The 22,054-nt window shown below is 39.0% G+C and overlaps 1 protein-coding gene across 2 annotated transcripts in view; it reads right to left on the bottom strand.

The window, feature by feature from the left end:
- Window positions 1-1,324: 1,324 nt before the first annotated feature.
- Window positions 1,325-22,054, bottom strand: part of fat1a (FAT atypical cadherin 1a) — a 98,731-nt gene continuing 78,001 nt past the window's right edge. The window contains exons 15-30 of one of the 2 annotated variants that reach the window (XM_056256794.1): window positions 20,035-20,424; window positions 19,395-19,609; window positions 18,835-18,972; window positions 18,601-18,744; window positions 17,746-17,943; window positions 15,665-16,487; window positions 15,441-15,572; window positions 14,776-14,933; window positions 13,224-13,680; window positions 12,985-13,138; window positions 11,980-12,090; window positions 11,126-11,769; window positions 10,871-11,008; window positions 6,862-6,921; window positions 6,395-6,430; window positions 1,325-2,996 (exon numbers count right to left, since the gene is read on the bottom strand). In XM_056256794.1, coding sequence (XP_056112769.1) covers window positions 2,323-2,996; window positions 6,395-6,430; window positions 6,862-6,921; window positions 10,871-11,008; window positions 11,126-11,769; window positions 11,980-12,090; window positions 12,985-13,138; window positions 13,224-13,680; window positions 14,776-14,933; window positions 15,441-15,572; window positions 15,665-16,487; window positions 17,746-17,943; window positions 18,601-18,744; window positions 18,835-18,972; window positions 19,395-19,609; window positions 20,035-20,424 — 4,472 coding nt within the window. In that variant the 3' untranslated portion in view covers window positions 1,325-2,322. The remainder of the gene's footprint in view (window positions 2,997-6,394; window positions 6,431-6,861; window positions 6,922-10,870; window positions 11,009-11,125; window positions 11,770-11,979; window positions 12,091-12,984; window positions 13,139-13,223; window positions 13,681-14,775; window positions 14,934-15,440; window positions 15,573-15,664; window positions 16,488-17,745; window positions 17,944-18,600; window positions 18,745-18,834; window positions 18,973-19,394; window positions 19,610-20,034; window positions 20,425-22,054) is intronic. The other variant, XM_056256795.1, reaches the window with a different exon arrangement.

Below are 22,054 nucleotides of genomic sequence, written 5' to 3'. Positions count from 1 at the left end.
ATAATTGAAAGTAATGGTAACCATAGTACCAACAAGATATTTAGAAATAATAATAATCATAAAATAAAATAAAAAACAAATTTGGTTCCTGCAGGCACCCAAAGCAGTTCCACACAAGGGGCCTTAGCAAACTACCAAAGGGGCCTCTAGATGACTTACAATTATTTAAAACTAGTTAAAATCAGTTAAGCAACTAAAAATCAAGACATTTCTTCACATATTGTAGTGGTCGAAAAGGCTGTTCTTTTGGGATTGGGTGTAGTAGAGGATATTTAAGCATCAAAGAGTAGAATAAAGTTTTGATTAATCTTGGATCAGTTATATCAGAATACCGATCAATACGGAGCTTAGATACTTTCAATACCGTATAAAGGAATTTATCTACAAGATGAAGTATCTGCTGATGATGTAAGCAGTGAGATGGCTTGTTTAGTGTTATCTCCCTCAGCTGTGCTGAACAAGTGTTCCTGTAATAAATATTACTAGCAATATTTCATCTAAAATAAAAGTTACTTGTTTATTGAACTGTCACAAAGAATTATAGCCTAACACAATGGTTAAATGCTTATTGGTTGAACTGTATAAAAGCAATATTGCTTTTATAATAGCACACACACCCGGGCACAAAATGATATTTTTTTACCAGTCACCTGGGAATTGTAATATAAGGATATTAACTCAATATCATATTTTCGAACAATAAATACCAGAACTCAACATAAACTGGAGGTTGAATTCAGTGTTTCTGGTCTTTTTGTTGTCACATTATAATTTCAACTTTAGTTCATTTATTTGATAAGCAGCCATAAAAAAGTGAGGCACAATTTCACAAAGCTAGCATATTAGAGAGTAACAAATTTCACGAAAATCATTTATGTTCTGTTCAGAAACTGATTTATGTCTATTTTTGTAGCCTATGAAGGGTTTTCAAATAGTGTTTTGTGAGATTCATCCATACAAGTGCTTTAAGAGTCTTTCAAATCAAACCTTTAACAGGAACTTCTCATCTTCTCAGATGTTATGTAGCCATCAGTAAACAACTGCAATCCAATTATTACAATCCATTGGAAACTAAAATAAACATATCAAAAGATCATTCAGTTTCCCTTGTAGTTTCTAAATTCTGCCTATAGCTAATATAATGTCACTGTCTGACACAAATGATGCATCTGAATTGCTGTACGACTGTACGATGTACTGTACGACTGCTCGATTCACAGATCAACACATTCAAGCATTGCTCTCCCTTTACACACGTGCAGTATGTGAATTGTTCTGCCTAAATCTGTGTATAAAAAGTAAATAAATGCATGCAAGACAAACACCCATTTTAGAGAATAATTTATTGCCAGTAGTAAAGCAGTTAAGCTAGTGGCAGTATTTAATAAAAATCATAAAACAAGACCATAGCATTGCTCACACACGCAGACCCTGAAAAAGTCACATGTCTGAATAATCTCGCACTATAAATATATTGTGTCCCATTTTCATGGTCAAAAAATAAAGATGTTCCAAAGTCACAATTTACAAACAACAAATTTAAAAAAAGAAAAAGAAAACATAACACATCACAAGAATATGCAGACGTCCATCAGATGATCCTTTCAGAAATGAACGCGTGTTGTGACGATCACACATTCATATCCTTTACATTATTATTTATTTTTATTTTTTAGACTCTTTGCTTGTGAATGAACATACAGTAAGGCTGATAATGACACACCATTTGAATTGGTATACTACTTTTTCCTGTCTTTCTTTTTTTTGGAAAAGAAAAGCAAAAAATATCTACAGAAACCTAGTAAAACCTTGAAATCAAAACTGTACATTCAAATTTACATTACAAATGACTGAGGATTTGTATAAAAAAAAAAAACAGTTTGCATGGTTATATCTATGCAAATACAGATATCACCTTTGAAATTATGCTTTTTCTCTCATTATCCATGACAAGTATATCAGTTATAATTTTCTGGGTAACTTGTACATCTCAGCATGATCTTGTGCATGATGACCAATGTATTATTTAACGGCACAGCCAGGTCTAATGCTCTCTCCAATACTGTTAAATAATAATAATATTAATAACAGCCCACAACAGCTACTGAAGAGAACTCATGTTCAAGCAAGTCTTTCCAAAAACCCCTTTTCAGTGAGATACAGATGTATACGGAGTGTGCGTTTGGATGTTTGGCATTTATGTTAAGTGTAAGACTACTTTTGTGTACCGCGTATGTCGTGTGGTTATGGTTTAAACACAGTCAGTATCCTGTAGCAGGGTTTCATTTAGGCACTTTTGATACTTTTGTGTTGGATCCAGTGTCAGACTTCAGTATGCTGCTGCTGCTGAGAGTCCAGTGGCGGAATGATGAGCCTCTGAAACTGTGCTTCCTCCTCCTCTCCGCCGCTCTCGTAATCACTCATCATCACTTCAGACTCCTCGCAGCAGGCGGACATGTCCGAACAGGACGCCGTGGACGTGTACAGGGACAGTGACATGTTATCGGCAGCAGGGGGGTCGAAGTCGCGGCCGTAGCCCAGTGGGAATCCTCCGCGCCGGTATCCTCCGGTGGAAGATGATGTGATGGTGCTGGTGGGGTTGGTCTGGGGTTCGGGGTCTGAAGAGTAATGGTGGTGGGGTAGGAATTGGGTGAGGCTGTAGAGTTGGGGTAAGGGCGGGCGCTGGTGTACTACAGACCCTCCGGGACTAGAGGGGGCGCTGTTTAGTGCCCGCGTGGTAGACTGCAATGTGTCGTAGCGCTCCCCGTACAGCGGCACGGGCGGAGGAGGGGGCAGGTCGTCGTGAGAAGGAAAGTCGTCGGGCGGAGGAGGGAAGTCGCTTTCGATGTCGTATCCGCCGGGATAGTAGTCCGTGTCCAGCAGGGTGGGGTCACTGTAAAGGGTGGGTGGGGCCTCCACTACCTCATACTGAGGAAACTCCTGGATTCCAGGAAGTTGAACGCTCGGCATCCAGTCAGATGTGTCCCAATGATAGCCTGTCGGACAAAAACAATAGTAAACATCACAGTGGCAGGTCACAATTTGAACAAAATAAAATCTTGTGATTAGATTGGGGTCACACACTGAAGAAAGGCTGGGGTCAATTCAACTTCAGAGGGTTTGATTTTAGTTTTGAAGTCAACATGAAATGGCATTCAGAACCTGTTTTACGTCTGTCATGTGAAGTACTGAAGTGTAAAAAAGGAGGATTTTAAAGGTTGTATCAGCAATTTCAGGCCCAAAAAAGGCCCTAACATAAATGATCACATTCATCTAATCTTTCCTAACGTTCCACTAGCTGCCCGCCCCATAAGCAGGCCGTCAAGAAAACGGGTCTCTGTAGGCAGCCTAGGCTCTGAGATCTGCACACAAAAACAATTGGTTTCACCAACCACTCAAAACCAAAATAAATAGTGTTCCAACCAATCACCGACATGGGTTCGGTTGATCAGCTCCGACTTCGCGTGCAGCCGTGCACGAGCGCAAAACCTCACAACACCCACCCCCTGTCGGTTATTGGTTGGAACACTATTTATTTTGGTTTTGAGTGGTTGGTGAAACCAATTGTTTTTGTGTGCAGATCTCAGAGCCTAGGCTGCTGTGGTGGAAATTTTAAACTATATATATTAAACTAACCAGGTTAGACTAACATCTAACCTTATTTAACATCTAACATTTTAACAGAATGTACTGTACGAAACGAATGGAAACCGTATGACTTTAAGTGTGTGCGTGTGTGTGTATAAATAACAAATATGGGAAATGAAACTAGACCGTCTAAATTTGAAACCTTGTGATTATGAAGTAATGAAGAACCAATCAAATTGTAGGTAAATTATGTAATGTATAATGTCATTTTGCCATACCTCCCTATTCTATAAAAACTGTTGTATTTGTGTTTACAGGTGGGATTCTCAATGGGATTTGACTGAGATCCACCGGCCATGCTTATTGCTTCTTTTTGGGAGATTCTCTGAGAACTGCTCGAGAACTCCCGGCCTTAATAAAGAACATTTAAAGGACAATTACTCAAGTATGTCTGTCATTTAAGTTGCGCAGCAAAAGAACAAGTAAGTTAGAATTATTGGCTCAGCAGTAGTCGTCTGGAGACACGCTGGAGTATAGTTAGGGACAAAAGGCTGTAGTCGTCTGGAGACACGCTGAAGGGTTAACGTTAGGGGTGTAACGATACACATATTCGTATTGAACCGTTCGGTACGAAGCTTTCGGTTCGGTTTTCGGTACGCATTTTTAAACCGAACGGTTCGTTGGACCATTTTTCCTGCCGACCAATATTTCGTTATTTCAAATGTAGGCGAGTCGCGCGTGGCAAGCGGGCTCATAGTGTAAGAGACGCTGGCGTGACCACAACATTGCCCACCAACATCAAATGGCAAATGTAATGTAAGCGGAACGAAACTGAGCTGCTCGTTATTGTGTGGTTGACGGACCGTTTATCAGTTTGGACCAATGCAGCGCGAGCCGATCTTGATCGTCAGCACTGTTACTACACAGCCAAATCCAGTAAAGAAAGCATTTGAATTCGTCACTGAAGTAATAACATCGCTGTGCGTTAATAACATTTCTCCGTTATTAACGCATCAAACAGCGCTGACGTGGAAACCAGGAAGAAACATTGTGCCATGAATGAACTATCCAGTGTCAACAGATCAGCAACATTCACCATGGATTTACTGTAGTAACACTACTAACTGTAACCATGGAAGTTTGGCAGGAATAGTAGGCTATAATGTTTTCAAGTAACATTACGTCGGTTTTATTTTAACATTATGAATACAATTGCTGCCCTCAAATGTTAATCTGAACTAAAATAAACCTTTGTTTATAACTACTACAATATTACATTTCATTTTGTCCAAGGAGCTGTTTTGCTTTATATGCTCCTAAGAAAAGTCAAGTATAGCTCCATCATTGCTTAAAGTAAAAAAAATATCATACTTTATGATGTTAGTTTTAATAAAAATATAATAAAAAAAATTATTTCAAGGACATTTCTCTGGCATTTCTTTCTTTTTGCTGTATCGAAAACGTACCGAACCGTGACACAAGTGTATCGTATCGAACCGTGAATTTTGTGAACCGTTACACCCCAGTTAACGTAGCTAACGTCAATATATATATATATATATATATGTATATAGACGCGCTAGCGTATAAGTTATACTAGTATAGTTAGTTTTAGGGAGACAAATCTAAAATAGTTAGGTTTGAGGATAAAAAATCCATCACACTGCCTACAGAGACGCGGGTTTTTTTTGACGGCCTGCTTATGGGGCGGGCAGCTAGTGGATCGTTAGGAAAGATTAGATGAATGTGATCATTTATGTTTGGGCCTTTTTTGGGCCTGAAAATGCTGATACAACCTTTAACCATCAGGAAATTATTTAAATGATAATAACCATCAACACTTTTTTTAAGCTTCTGTCATTATATGCTATTATTGCCATAACCTTTATTATACTAGTATTAAGTGGCATAATGTTCACTAATTATTCAAAATTAATAAATAATAAATAAAAAATAATTGTAAAAAATCCTATTTGTTAAATAATAATAATAATAATAATAATAATAAAATAGACTCATGTTGACTTTAAAGACGCGATGAAACGGACATACATCTGAAAATAAGGGATTATCAAAAACAAAAAAAGTCGTATTATATAAACATATATAAATAAATGATGCATGGATGAATTGTACAGAGTAAGATCTATAATATGCATTTAGAAATGAGAGAAATTGAAATTGCATTATAGAAAATCTTTTCATGCAATTTTTTTTTGGTCAAATGACAATTTATTCTGTGTACTCCCTGAACAAAAATTGAATTGACTTCAACCCTTTTCATAAATCACTCAAGTTAATACAAGCCAGGTCATGTAAAACCAACAGCATGCAACATCAGTATCACACCAACACACTGCAGATGCATTCAGCTTAACACTAATATTACTGGAGTGCACACAAATACACACCACACATGTGCACACACAATAACTCAGAATATGTCTACATATTCTATACACAACCTTGACAGAACATGGCAATTAGTCAGTACTTTCAAAGATTCATTTTTACACAATATATTATTAGGAAAAGTCTTTTATGGTTATTATTATGTAGTTTGGGGGAATTTGAGGAAGACATCACTAAGTTAAACTGGGAACACAAAAGCATAAAAACAAAACTTTTTTAATGCTGTGACAAAAAATCGCACAAAACTACCAAAAGAAAGTTGATTTGAGAAGGTGAGTTGATTTGACACTATTTTTGTCACAGATTTGTGGACATGCAGTTTTATATAGAAAGGGTAACCAAGCCAAAAAAGTAAACAAATTGTACAGGCAAATTGTACAAAAAAATAAATCACCTCTTGGGTTCTTGTGTTCATGAGCCGAGAATGACTCTTTAGACAAAAAGCAAACAGAATTGCAGAGAAAAGAGAAAGAGAAAATGTCAAATACAAGGAGATCGAAAAACACTGTGGAAAAAAGAATGCAAGAGGACGTGGATACAAATGAAAGAACCATGAAGGTATGAGATGATCTTCATGCCATTTGCTTACACAGAAACATTGTTTCATATCACAGATTGGAGGGAAAGTGAAATCACGTAATTTTTCCATCTCAAATTAGCTGAACACTCGTCAAATGAGGCACCTGATTGGCTAATGAGGCATTTGATTGAAATTTTCCAGATGTGATTAGTCTTTTTTAATCTCTCTGTCTCTATAGATGTGGTATGGGTGAAGAAAATGGCATTTTGGACAGCTAATAATCACCCACCAAACACTAAAACAGACACTCAATAATCAGCAATGAAGCAGCAAAAGAATACCTTCTTTCTCCACCGAGTCAACAACAGAGCTGACACGGTGGATTACTGTCACTAGGGAGGCTTGTAAGAAGGGCAGATAAAAGAAATCTAACATTAATTTTTCAGAAGTAACAATGACAGGAAAGAAACACTAGAAGTCAAGACTGCGAGGGAGAGAGGAAACAGAGACAAAAGCGTTTCTTACGATGAGACGTTGCATTATGACATCTGACAAAACTGATGGATTTGATTTCATTTACCAGCACGTTTGAACAACAGATACTAACTCGGGTTTTATGGGATTCTGGTTTCTGACAAGGGTGTGATCTGAGGGATGGGTTAATGGCAGAGGGATTTGGTTGTGTCCGTAAGGAACACGTCTGGGTTGAGCTCTGGTGGAGGAGAGTGGGAGTGACGGCTGACATTGTGCTCATGATTACACACATTAACAGAGAGATGGAAGGAAGGATCAGGAAAATTCTCAAAGATAAAAGAGAACAAAGATACTCTCTGGCCCCAAGCCAAAACCAACAGATGGAGGGAAATGAAATAAGCATGGTTGACGTTTTAGAGGAATATGCGGGTACATGGCCATAAGGAAATATGGATAATCTGTTCAATATAATGCATTAGTATATATCATAGATTTAGTGGCGCAGATGTTAGGTCAAGATCAAGGGTTGAAAAGGTCAAATGAGGGTCAAGCTTCAAAGGTTAGATGAATTCATCCCTCTCACATGACTTCCGTCAGGGCTTCAACTAGGCGCGTTTAAAACTACAAATCAAAATCCACTAACAGATTAGACGTGTTGCTTTAGCACACAGCCACACATGTGCTCATGAATTTAAGAACACCTGAATGGAGTGAATAGGATTGAGATTTAAAAGTTGACTCTTTTTTTTTAGGTAAGACAGTTTGTCTTTTGATGGTTATAGTGACGACTCGCTGAGAGATCTAACTTCCTTACAAGTTTTCACATGAACAGTTACCTACTACGAATGGTATTTCTAAATTCTTCCATGCTAGTTCTTTCTGCTAAAAAAGAAAATATTATAACAAAACAAAAAAACATTGTTACCTAAAACGTACACATATTAAATTAAAATAAAATACAAATATTAGATGAAAAGCTTAAACTTAAACAAAAGAATTAGAAACATTGCCTTGCGAACTAACCAAAATAAGTAATAAAATGACTAAAATTGAAATAAAAATAAAGCTACATAGTAATATATAAATAAATAAAAACCGAATAAAACAGACAAAAGCACATAAAATTGAAAATAAAAGCTAGGGAAAATTTTGGCCGATACCAATAATTCTTTACATTTGAAAGCCGATAACCGATATATTGGCCGATAAATCTAAATCCAAAATTTTATATAATTTTTGAGAGCCTGATTACAAAAACAAAAGTCTCATCATTAAAAGCTATGCCTCAAACACACAATTATATTGTTCTCATTATAATTTTATGTAGCCGATATGACAGGCTTGCACTGCTCATGTTGCACTGAACCGTATTTTCCTTTTTAGAAGTGATTCCAATCATATTTCAAGTAATTCAAAACCATCATGGTGATCAGTGCGCATCTGAAGTGTCTCAGCAGAAGGAATTTAATTGGCTTTAATATATCGGATAACGTTAACATTAAAAATTAACATATATATTATTAACCGATACCGATATGGTGGCCGATATATCGTGCATCCCTAATAAAAGCCAATTCAAAATATGAATAAATACTATAATAGTATATAAATAATAATAAAATGACACCGCCATGCTGACGCAACCCTAGCTTCAACAAACTCCTCAACACAAGCATCATTCGCTGATTTGATCGACCAATCTAACGTGCATAATATGACGATTATTCTCCGAGTCTGATGATATACACACCTTTGACTAGATATGCACTGAATCAGTCTCTCTTTTATCTTGGTTTCCTTTTTGCACTGACACTGGCCTCATAATGACATCTTAACGATTTGTCCGCTAATAATTAGCTTTGTTTGAAAGGTCAGCAGCAAATGGTTCAAAGCTGAAACTGTTTGTACTTTAAGCACTGTTACAAATGTTTGACTTGACCGCACACTATAGCTTGACAGTTTGTGCCCTGCAGTTCACCGCACTGGGGAACGCTGCCACGAGTCATGTGAAAGGGCCTTCAGATATAGTTATCAGGATCAACAGAAATGATGTGTGCTGGAGACCCATCATGTGTACTTTTCATACCCTGCTTTTACACTCTGAGCTGATGTCTTCAACCATCCATTGGCTTCATTAAGAGAAACAAAGGGAAGGGGTAAAAAAGAGAAGAGATCCAAAACATGAATTTCACACAGATAACTAATAGAGATGCTATATAGGTCATTCTCAGATGTTGCCTTGAACTGATGAAAAACGTACGAGAAGTTGCCGAGAGCAACTGCGAAACAAAAAGGCGAGGGGGTTTGGAGGGAAGACACGCTTTCTTCTTTTTATGCATTGAGAATTTCACAGGGCTTTTAGTGATCACTTCCTTTCACCGTGGGCGAATGTTCACTTACGAGCAGGCCTCTATTTAAAACCTTGCTCTGTGTCTGTGGTGAGATTTGATCCAAATGGGAGCTGAAGCCCCAGTGCAGCGATAAGGAAGAGAGAGAAACGACATAACACATGACCCAAAACATATCACCCTTTACACTCAGTTACATCAGTAAAATAAATAAAGACAGGGTTAGCAGATGTACAGAAAAAAAACAGTAACCATATAATGAACTGTATAGGGGTCTGTCTACTAAGAAGAGCATGCAAGATATTTAGGCTATGTTCAGAATAGCACACGAACACAATGTATACTGTTCACAGTATGCAAATTTCCTGTTGACCTCTCTAGTATGCCGAATTATCAGAAATAATATCAGATACTTTTATCAAAGTTTTAACACAAAAAATGGATTTAACCGGCAATATAACAGTTTTATATATAAGGTAATATCTAAACATTGCTCAAACTAAACAAGTAATGTAACGTAGTAGTGTGTAGCACATACTACTTTACTTGCAAACGGTGGACTGGTGAAAGAGAACTCTAATGTCTATGGTAACATCCTAAACCATAAAAAGAACCATAAAAAAAAACATACATTTAAAAAACAACAACTTTAGTTCTAATAATAATAAAAGTTTTGACAAAAACAAAAGAATTATGAAATGATAAACTTCACATTTCAGCCTTTAAACCGTTTTTTCTTAAGGAAAGAGTCGAAATGATAAATTATATATATACATTTCGCAGTCAGATGAGTTTGCAGTTATGGCTACTACTGTTCCCACTAATGTAGCGTCCTACTATTTGAAACGCTTTTTTTGCACACAATTATTTTAAATTAGTAGACAGCATTCAGTGTATACTGTCTGTATGTATCACAGTATGTAGTATGCAGTACACTAGTGCTCCATTCAAAACATAGCCTTTTTATTATTTTTATCTTGTTACAGAGAAAGAGGGACTTTAAGCAACAGCTGCTGATAGAATGGCAACGGCAGCCGGAAGTAAACGGTTAACTGCCGTAGCTAAAGAGCGCAAAAATCACTAAGCAACAGTAAAGAGGACGGCATAGGGGATAATTTAATCATCAGACAAAATACAAAAAATAAACTGATTTTAAAAAGTAAGAGAAGGGTTGATTTGGGCATTTAATGATATACAGAAACGATTATAATGCCACATAACCTAAAACATAACATTAACTTTCTTAATCTGTCACGTAGTATCGACTACGGCAAATCAGCTGTTCTCCCGTTGTAGACGGTTACAGTAGAACGTTGCGAAGTAGCAGTTAATGTCGCGCATGCGCAATAGAACGACAGAATGCCGTTGCCGTTCCACCAGAGGCTGTTGCTTAAAGTCCCTATTCTATATAAATAATTCTAATATCCGGGAAAAAAAAGCATAAAAACATGTCAAGTATTTCACTTATAATTTGCAGTTTAACTGGCTGATTACGACCTATCAGTCATCTGTGTAAAAGCAAACGTACCATTGTCGTCACAGGACTCGGACTGGAAGGAGCTGAGAGAGTGGACCTCAGACATACTGCCTCTGGTGTTGTAAGGGTGACAGGCACTGTCCTCCACCATTTTCTTACTTAGACACGGGTCCAAGTCCACTACTTTAGCTGTGAGGAGACGAAAACAGTCACAGAAGCTTACTTACTGAGCCCATGAAATAGATTAAATAGATTGTTTTACAAGTCACATGCACAACAGTTGGATTACAGAGTCTCCATACGTACCATCGTAGTCGTAATCCCAGCTGGGCTTCTGTATGGAGTCGCTGTCAGACACCGAGTTGGAGGGTGGCGGAGGAGGCAGGTTAGGCGCTACACTACAGACAGCCACCGTCTTCCTGTGCCCGTGCACCGAGTCGGGGTTGAATGTGCTGAATTCTGGGTGTTCCGGTATGGCTGAGCCCTCAAAGGAGTTGCGGTCTAGATTGTTGCGGGAGTCGCTTGGAATGCTGGGTGTGTAGGAGATGGGCCGTACGGGGACCTGCGGCGGGATGTCGGAGTAGATGTTCTTGTTGAGTTTGGAATCGAAGTACGGTCGATGGAGGAAAGCATGGGGGGCCCCTGTGCCTACCCTGAGATTGTCGTCGTCGTCAGATTTGGATTTTGAGCGCCGACAAATGCGCTTGCGAATCATGACGAAGAGAAGGACAAGAAGAAATATGCTGGCGACGAAAACAACGATTCCAATTACTTCCTCCAGGCCGATGTTCCAAGAGGTGGAGACAAATTCGTTGCGGATTTCGGAACGGAGTTCACAATGCTGCCCGCTGTAGCCCGTGGAGCAGTTACAGTTGAAGGAGCCGTATGTGTTCTGGCAGTGACCATTGCCACAAGGGTTCTTCAGACACTCATCTACATCACTGAGGCACCTAAACACATAAACATGGCATCGGTAAGAAATCTCTTATGCTCACCAATGCCATTTTGATAAATATAGAGCAAAAACTTATTATGAAAAATTATTACAATTAAAAAAACTTTTCTTTTTTAATATATTTTAAAATGTAATTTATTCATGTGACGGTAAAGCTGAATTTGTAGCAGTCTCATTGGTTCATAAGATGGATCAAAAGATTTACCTGTCTCCTTGAAAACCTGGTTCACACTCACAAACAGGGCCATCCAGGCTATCAATGCACTTGCCGCTGTTCTTACACGGGTTATCTGTGCAGTATGGACCCAGCTGACACCTGATAGAAAATGAATATGAGCCAAATTGTCAGTCAGAAACTTCTCACACGTACACATTTAAATAAACTTTAAATACGAAAGAACGGTTTGGATAGTTTTTAATTGCAGTAGAAATTTCTCAAAGAGAAAATTGATTCTGTCTTGCTGAATTAAGTCTGAATACCAATCACATTGCGTCCCAAAGCTTCTGATTAAATTTCCAATTTAACAGGAATTACTGAGAATGCCGTGCATGGATCTCTGAAGTATTTTTCTCATGTTTGAGTCAGACTATGCATATTAATGAAGTTTAATTAATTAAAATATTGACAGAGCTTACTTTTACTTGGCTACATTTCTGGAGTATACACAATGTCATTAAAATTAAAAAAGAAATATCAAAATATCAATATCAGAAATATGAAATATCAAACTTATCAAACAATTTGACTTTGCACTACATCCTGTTCTTCTTTGTAAGTCTAATTAGTTTATCATTTAAAAAGAAAAAGCATGACAAGTAAACATCAGTCACATAATAGAGAATGATGAATATGTGTGTATTCTGAAAGTGTACAGCTGCCCAAAAATATCTGGACACTGAAGCCACTCTATGGCTTTATATTAAAGCCTATTTATATTTACAAAAGTTTAAGTTATCAAACAAAATAAAATATTAATGTTTAAATTTAAAACAAAAAGTATCTGAACACTATTAGAAAATACAGAAAAGTTTTCTGAACATGTCTACAGACAATGCCATGAATTTACACCTAAATCTCCTAAAAACCACCAAGACCTGGCATAATTTGTTTGCAGATGCCATATGATTTGATATTGTTATTTAACGCAATTAAATTAATGAATTTATAATTGTGGCTAAGTGTCTGAATAATTTGTGCATGTGCTCTTACCGTTGGCCAGAGTATTGTCCTCTGCACTGGCAGTAAAAGTCTCCTCCTCGTGGGATACATGTGCCTCCATAGAGGCAGGGATTAGAACCACAGGGGCTGATAGTAACTTCACAGTGAGTACCCATGAACGCAGCAGTGCACTTACAGAAATATCCTACAACAGCACATAAGAGCACAGCATATTAGTCAGTCCTATATATAAACACAATGATTCAAATCCAAAGAAACACCATGCATACCTCCATTAGGCAGTGATGAACATGTGCCTCCATTGGTGCAGGGGTTACTGGAGCAGCCCTGGACTGGAGGAGCCAAGCTGCACCCGGGAGCCGCTTCGACCAACTCCTCCAGCACTGAGTGAACCCCTCGGACCTGAGACAGTGGAAGCTCCCTCCCATTAAACACAATCCCCTCCAGACAACCCCGCAGCCCATTTCCCACAAGTCTCCCTGAGCCGGACGCCGGCCGTGCATGACCCCCAAAGAACATGCTGGTGTCTAGGTTAAGGGTGCGGAGAGTGCCTGGAGCTGTGCCGGATGCAGCGTGGACCTGATCCAGGACCAGTCGGGCGTAGTTGCCATCTACCTCAAGTGAGACTGTGTGCCACTCTCCGTCACTGACTTGGGTACTGTGCACGGACACCACACCAGGTCCACTGCCACAGTCAAACTTGTACTGTAGGCGGCCGTTCACAATCTGAAAAAAACACGCATAGTTTTTTCTTTCATGCTGACCTAAAGCCCAATTTATACTTCTGCGTCAAACTCACGCCGTAGCTACGTCGTAGGCTGTGTGTAGCGCGCGTACCCTTTGGCATACCCTGACGTGCACCTCTCCAAAAATGTAACAACGCGTCAATTCTACGCGTACCGCAAGCGCTATGATTGGTCTGCTAGAACCGCTCCCCGGGTTTCGCATGCTCCCTCTGCATGTGTAATTGCGCGTCAACGCGGACAACGACGCAGAAGTATAAATGAAAACCAACGCGTAGTCTAAAGCGTAGAGGCTCCGGCGTAGGTCCGACGCAGAAGTATAAATCAGCCTTTATGCTAATCAGCAATCGCATACATCTGGGGTGAAGTTAAAAAAAAGTTTCTCAAATTTACTCTAAGCCTATTATTAGTCAATTTTCTAACTCAAAAGTATTATTAATTATAATAAAACAATAAATAACTCTTTAAAAATCTAATTATAATATTTACAAAAACAATTCAAAAAACATAAAATAATTATATTTCCCATTAAGTTCTATGTATGAATTTAAATGGGTGTCTCAAAACCTACCGGTAGTAAGCAACCTAAGGCCATCTAAGCACATGCAACATGTTTGTATTAATATTTATTTTGCACATTTTAGGGCAATCACAGGTATACTCTGTGTCAGCACCGTTTTTGACACAACTAGCTTCTGATGCCCAAAAATGTGTGCCTATAAAAACGTATGTCTAGTTTATTAGTTTAAGCCAGTTTATTAGTTATTTTTAAACAGCCTAAAGATTAAACTAGAAAGTACTTCAGATGTGATATCAGACAGTTAAATAGATGAGGAATGATGCTTCAGGGAGACGCAGAAACAGCTACACATTATTATAATGTAACAGCAGGGAGATGACACTGCTTGGATTTCAGTCCCAGACTCCTTTGCTATATCTGTCAGTTGTGTGGTTTTGCCTCACCAAAGGGGGAATGCATGAGAAAGAGCTCCCCTCTCTTCTCCCAGCTCCAAAATAACCCTTTATTTTTCCTCTTCTGTTTTTGGAACGATTGAGGGGGTTAAGAGCACACACTCACCTCCAGTATGCTGTAGTCTGTGCCTTTGGCATACATGACAGTAGCGTGGGTGGAGTACGTTCTCAGTCTGAGGGACAGCTTCATTTCTTCTTTATTCTCGTTCTCCATCAGCCTGTAGCGTGCATATCCATTTCCACTGAATGTTAAGGACTGAGGCTCTACAACACAGAGAGCAAACCAAAACAAGTGATGTTACCCAAAAATACATATCTAATGCAATTTCCATTGCAATGACATCATCTGTTCCATTTGATACAGCTAAAGGCAAATTCACACCGCACCGACAGATGCTGACAGACGGCGACAGACACTCCGTCGTGTTTTGTCGGATCAGTGTCTTACCCCTGTTGGGGTCTGTCGGAGCTTGTTTTCGCCAATTGAACATGCTGAATCGGATTTAGAATGCCTGAGAAGTGACGTGCTGTAATCTGGACAGTCTGTCGGTGCAGTGTGAATTGGCCTTAAGTTTCTATCAATCTGAAATTTTTTTTGGTCTGTAGCACAAGTACAGCAGGATGAATTATGTACCGAAGTTTAATTTAAGCAATACTGATAATTGACTTAGCAAGTACTACCAATAAAAGGATGGGATTTCAATACAGTGCTTTAATAAAGAGTGTGAGTTGCACTAAGGTGCATGAAGGCAAAGAAATGTGTGTTCATACCTGAGCACTCTTCCTGTTTTCCCTCAGGACAGATGCATCTGAATTTGGTGTGCATGGGGTCTTCTACACACTCCATGCCATCAGGACAGGGGCTTCCCTCACACAGTTTACTCAAGACAGGACACTCAGCTCCTATAATCACACATTAAGGGTTACCATGCTAACATTAACTCTTGCCTGGAAATGAAATACATTTTTGGAACATTTTGTGTCTGCATATTTACCTTCACAGAGACATTTGGATGTGCGCATGTGACGTGGGGTAACAAAACTAATCCTGGCAGTGCTGTAGGCCGACACTGCTCCCGTCTCCAAAGAAACCGTCTCTTGGCAGTAACTAAGCGGACAGTCCAAACCGGCACAGAGTTTCTTTACAACTCGTACAATACGGACTCCTGTCATCTCTTCGATTACCCCAACTGAGGCGTTCAGTTTCCTGTACACCACTTCCTGGGGCTGGAATGGACTTCCTGACCTCTCTAGAGCTAGAAGTACTTCCAGGTCACCGGACGCATCAGCAGCAGGTTGTAAGCTGACTAACTGTACGTCTCCGCGTCTGACACCGGCGATATTCCGCAAAGCCCGCAAAAAGTTGCGCCAATAATCTCCAATAAACTCCTCTGGTGCTATTGAAGAGAAACGCACAGCGAAGGAGTTATCGAGCGCTTGTGCTGTTGCCTGCCGTACATGAATATTGACTCGGGCAGCTGCAGTAAAGCGACCATCTGTCACTGTAATGTTAAGGACGTATTGACCAGCGTCCAGATTCCCACGGGCCACGAGTTTCCCATCAGCATCGGAGACGGAGAAGAGGCCAGAGTTTTCGGAGGTGGAGGAACTATCGGGCGTAAGGCTGTAAGTTAGAGTGTCGTACACATCCTGATCTGTGGCGTGGATTTTACCCAGGACCCCACCTGAATATTCGTCTGTTGCAGTGGTGATAAAGATGTCCAGGGGAAGAATGACAGGAGGGTAAATGCTCTCCTCAATTAAACGAACACTCACAAACGCCGTGGAGACCAACGGTGGTCGACCGCTGTCCGTTACCTAGGGCAAAAGAGTCAAGAGTAAGGATTCAGAATATTCAGAGTATTTCAAGACAATTGATTGTTTTTACACCCACCTATCTCACTTTACAGCACAAAACAGCATGCATCATAAACAATAACTAAAAAACTCGATTATTAGTCTTTCAACATATGGTGCCAAATTATCAAGTCAGCTGTTTGAAGTGTAATTGAGTATTAGGAGTAAAACGGCTTTGAACCTTCTGCATGGAGAGGCTGATAATAAGTGCCAGTCACGGTCAGTAGAGGGAGCACTTGACCCTGGATTTACTTTTGGCACAATAGACTATTTGAGTCTCAGCAAATTTCTCAGTTCTCACACAGACACACACACAAACAGTGGGAAACAACTGTGGACTAGTGGGTACTGCACTTGCAAGTTTGATTCTGGCTCATGTCATTTACTCTTTCTGTCCCCCTCTTCACCCTATTACCCTGCTTCTCTTTTATCAACTATCCCCATTGACATCCCTGGGTCATTCTACAAAATAGGTATCATTTGTACCCCTAAATAACACACACAACCATTCAAAAGTTTGGGGCCAATTACATTTTTTTATTTCGAATGATTATTACTTGTATTCGGCATTGATGTACTAAATTAATCAAAAGTGACAGTAAAACTTATTACAAATTATTTCTTACATTATTACAAAAGATTTCTATTTCAAATAAATGCTGTTCTTTTAAACTTATATTCTTTCTCATTTTTATGTTCTTTCTAAAATGTATCACAAATTCAACAAAAATATTAAGCAACTATTTTCAACATTGATAATAATAAGAAATGTTTCTTGAGCACAAAATCAGCATAATAGTAGAATGAAGGATCATGTGACACTGAAGACAAGAGTAATAATGTTGAAAACTCAGCTTTGCCATCAAATAAATAAATCATGTTTTAATAGAATTTTTTTTTCACAATATTACTGTTTTTACTGTATTTTTTATCTAATAATTGCAGCCTTGCTCTGAAACAGAACACCCAGAAGAGGAGGTGACTGGGACAAAGACTGCAGTAATTATTTCCTTACAGGTCCACTCCTCTGCTCAGCTTTTCATGCCTGCTCCTTCGTCTTACTCTATTGCCAATGCCTGACCTGTGCGGGGAATACTGAATAAGCTTCACCTCTGCTCTATGGCTCATCTATCCCTTCAGGCGTCCAATGAAAACTGAACAAGACCCCTACAGCTTTCAGTTATAGTTGGAGAATCAGAGAGAGAGACTCAGGTCTCACCTGGGCCTGTAGGAGGTAGAACTCTTGGGTCTGGCGGCTCAGCATTTCCGCGGAGACCAACACGCCCTGAGGAGTGATGTGGAAGGCGTTGCCCTCGTTCCCACTGATGATAGCAAATGTGAAAGGAGGTCCATTGTGGGAGGCATCACGGTCAGACACAGTCAGCTGGAGAACACTGGTACCTCCTGGCTGGTTCTCCTATACAACATATGCAGAAAGTGTTTTATAACATAGACCTACAACACTCACAGTTTCTTTACACTTAAGGAAAATTTGGCATGTTAAACATTTCTTACAACCTAAATTGAGAAGCTATGATTACATTTGATATGTGCAAGCAAGCACAGACATTTCTGGTGACTAATTCAAATTTTTCCTTAGAGCAATGTTTCAAAGACAAATGGAAACGGTATTCGCAGTGAATTTAACTTCCACAATGCTGAATTTCAGCGTGAAAGGCGATAATCCTTGAGCAATATCCATTTATCCATTGATATTTGATTGCACCAGGAAAAGTAGACTATAATATTATTGGTTAGTTTTATGTTTTTGGTTCTGTCTAGGAATGGGTCAAGATAGTTGATTAGGTAGGTCATGTAGATTTTTTATTTTTAACCTTTATATTTTTAGACACATATATATACACTATTATTTTATATATACTATTAAAGTATTTATATTTTAAATTAGCTTTATTTTTTGTTTTTCTGTTTTCATTTTAATTTTAGTTTAACTTTTTTTTAACTTTATTAAGTTTATTTTGACTCTAAACCAGTGTAACCCTAAGCTTAACAAGCATTGGAGTGAAATTATTGACAGTGAAATCACTGTATCGTCTCCTTTGAGGACACAGACCTGTATAATGATGCTATAGTTGGCCTGAGCGAAGAGAGGCGGGTTATCGTTTATGTCAGAGACGTCTACATTGACTGTAGCGCTGCTGGATCGAGCCGGGCTTCCATTGTCAGAGGCCAACACAGTCAGCGTGTAACCTGAAGTCTACAAAACAAACAAAACAAAATGTCATCATTAGGTTTCAGCAAAAGACTGTCAATGCACCTGCTGCTGAGACACCTGAGTGTTTTGTACCTTCTCTCTGTCGAGCTGCCGAGCCACCTTGACCTCTCCTCTGACGGGGTCGATGGTGAAAGGACTGCCTTGATTGCCATCAATGATGGAGAAGCGCACCTGATTACTGGATGGACCATCTGCATCGTCGGCCATGACCTTCACGCACACACAGAAACACACACCTGGTTAAGACAAAGATTGCCACGGACTCAGGTATGCAGCACCCCTGCATTTCGTCCTTGCTTCGCGAGTCAGTAACTATTGGCTGAGACCCCCAAGGGAAATCAGAAGGCACGCAAGTGAAACAGAGCTGGGTATCAAACCCTCACTTTCACACTCACACTTTATATTCAGCATGATAAGACATGAACATCTCTAATAAATGACCAGAGTGAAAGAGAAGACTACAGATTAAAGATTGGAGCGAGTCGCCAAGCTCTGGTTTGACATTGGACTGTGTTTGTTTAGTGTGTGTGTTCTTTGCTCTGTGTTGATTTTTAGGAGATGATGTAACACAGAGACCTGTGCAGGGCACAATAAAATCGGAAGTGCTTTAGAAAGAGAAGTCAATGACTCACAGTGAGCACAGTCTTTCCCAGTTCTGCGTCTTCACTGATCACTGCTGAGTAGATGTCTTGGTTGAAGATGGGGCTGTTGTCGTTTACATCAGTCAGGTTGATGTTCACCGTGGCCATGTCGCTGAGTGACGGTGTGCCTCCATCTGTAGCCTCCACTGTTAGATAAAACTCATGTGATGTTTCGTAGTCCAAAGGTTCGATAACAAAGACACCGCCTAGGAAGAAAATGACAATGAGTGTAAATAATAACATCTCTAAATAACATCATATTTTACAAATAATTAAATAAATAATATAAATAAATGAAATAATAAATGAATGAAAAAGTCAATAAATAGATACATGAATGAACCTCTCTAAATAATATTTTTTTCCAAGTTAATAAAATGTATAAATCAATGAATAGTTGAATGAATAATTTTAATGATAGATAGATAGATAGACAAAATAAAGTAGAAAAGGAATGTGTCAGAAGAAGAAACTGAAGCACTCCAGGTTCTTTGTTTTGTATGAAAGCCATACGGATTTAGGAGCTTCCCAGATGCTACATACTTCACCATTCAAGGTTCCCTATTTTCTTTATTTGAATCCTCAAGTGCTGCAGGGATCTCAATAGGTTCACCAAAGCTGCTGTGTTTACCTGTATTGGGGTCGACGCGGAACGCTCCTCTCTCATTTCCATTGATAATGGCGTACGTAATCTCTGCGCCTGCTTCTGTGTCTCGGCTGGCTGCATGCACCCGCAACACCTGGGTGCCCATCAGGATGTCTTCAGCAATGGTGGCAGTGTACTCGCGCCGCTCAAAGACTGGAGGGTTGTCGTTAATATCCAAGATGGAAACACTGACGGTGGTGAGAGAGGAAAGATGGCGCGGGGAACCACGGTCGGTGGCGCGGGCGCGGAGGGTGTAGAGCGACTGGAGCTCACGGTCCAGAGGATGATCCAGCCGCACGACGCCCGTCTCCTCCTCAATGGAGAAGACACCATCAGCAGAGTCCAGCAGTGAATAGAGAATCTCTGCGTTAGAACCTAAACACACACACACACACACAAAGAACAATGAGTTTAATATAGACATGTAATATGTCTGTTTGTTTTATCACTCTCTCCAAAAAAAAAAAAAAGGAATCTAGTTTAATACAAATCACACCGCAGCATTTTTAAATTTTGATTCTGATTGTCTGACACATATACCAAAACTGCAATACAAAGAAATATGATATTAATATATTGTAACTTATTCCTGTAACGGAAAATTGTAGGCAGCCATTACTCCAGTCTTCAGTCACATGTTCCCTCTGAAATCATTCTAATATGATGAATTGGTGCTCCAGACATATTTCTTATTAAATTTGAAAACAATTGTGCTGCTTAATATTTTGTGGAAACTATCACACATTGTTTCAGGATTCTTTAATGAATAGAAAGTTAAAAAGAACAGAATTTAAGGATTTTATCATTTGTAAGATTATAAAATCCTTACTGTCAATTTAGATGAATTTAAAACATCACTGCAAAATAAAAATATGAATTTATTTTTCTTTCTTTTTTTAAATTCTTACTGACCCCAAACTTTTGAATGGTAGTGTAATTATACAGCAACACTGGCTCTACAAATGACATTTGTTAATTATTCATTCATTTAATGCACAACTGAAACGATCATATTTCCTATTAAGAAAGGAAACTAATTCATAAAGATTACCAAAGATCAATATATTTCACAAATTAAACTGCTGTCAAATCAATAGCAAAGCCTCCAGCAGTCATAATGATTTGCAAGAACCTATAGTTCGACCGTGTCTCCTTCTCATTTGCTCAACTATGACGACTTATAAATTCATCCTACAAAGGATTCAGTGGTGAAACCTCTGTCTGATCCCGTGCAGCATATTAAGAAGTGTGAGTGAGTGCCACTTATTGTATTGAGAAAAGCACATACACAAACAAACAAGATGAAGATAGAGTACACTAATCCCTCTAATGCATTTTTGAGTAAGCCTAATTTGTGGCTTGCTAGTACAATTCTATCTATCAAGACACACTCTCTCATTATAGCCAGATAACACAATCTCTTGTGTTTTACAAAGTTTCAGTCAGACTAAATTACTGTGATGCAGCTACTTCATGACAGTTCAGTAAGATGCAAGTCTATAGATCATTGAATAAACTCCCTCTTATGATCATTTCAAGTTTACGGTACAGCTATTATAGGTTAGTCCCATAGACCTCCATTGTAAGTGCAGGTAAAACATGTCACGGATGCGGTCTATAGAGTTGAACTATTTTACCACATCAGGGGCTTTCAAAAAGTAACCAGTGATATTAAGGATGTGGCACTGATGCTGAAAAATGAAGGAATAATATTTTTAGGATGTTTAGGCTGGGCTTACGTGAAATAGAGTCCGGAATATACACTGAGCACACAATGTGTCTCTTTGAGGATAGAGAGTACAAAACAAAAGAAAGATAAGAGAGGAATCCATGCAAATGGAAATTTGTGTTCTCTCAGATTAAAGGTGCTGCCCTGTTTGACTGAGTGTTGGTTTCCTCTCTAATGTACTAACAAAACAGATGGCCTCCGACAACCATATTGTTGCAAAATGGGAGAATATCTTGGGAAACACACTTACAAGCACACACAATAGTGACATAAATA

The sequence above is a fragment of the Rhinichthys klamathensis genome, unplaced genomic scaffold (assembly GCF_029890125.1).
Source record: "Rhinichthys klamathensis goyatoka isolate OS25496 unplaced genomic scaffold, OSU_Roscu_1.1 h1tg000133l_1, whole genome shotgun sequence".
Lineage (NCBI taxonomy): Eukaryota > Metazoa > Chordata > Actinopteri > Cypriniformes > Leuciscidae > Rhinichthys > Rhinichthys klamathensis.
This window is presented reverse-complemented; position numbering and strand designations above follow the sequence as displayed.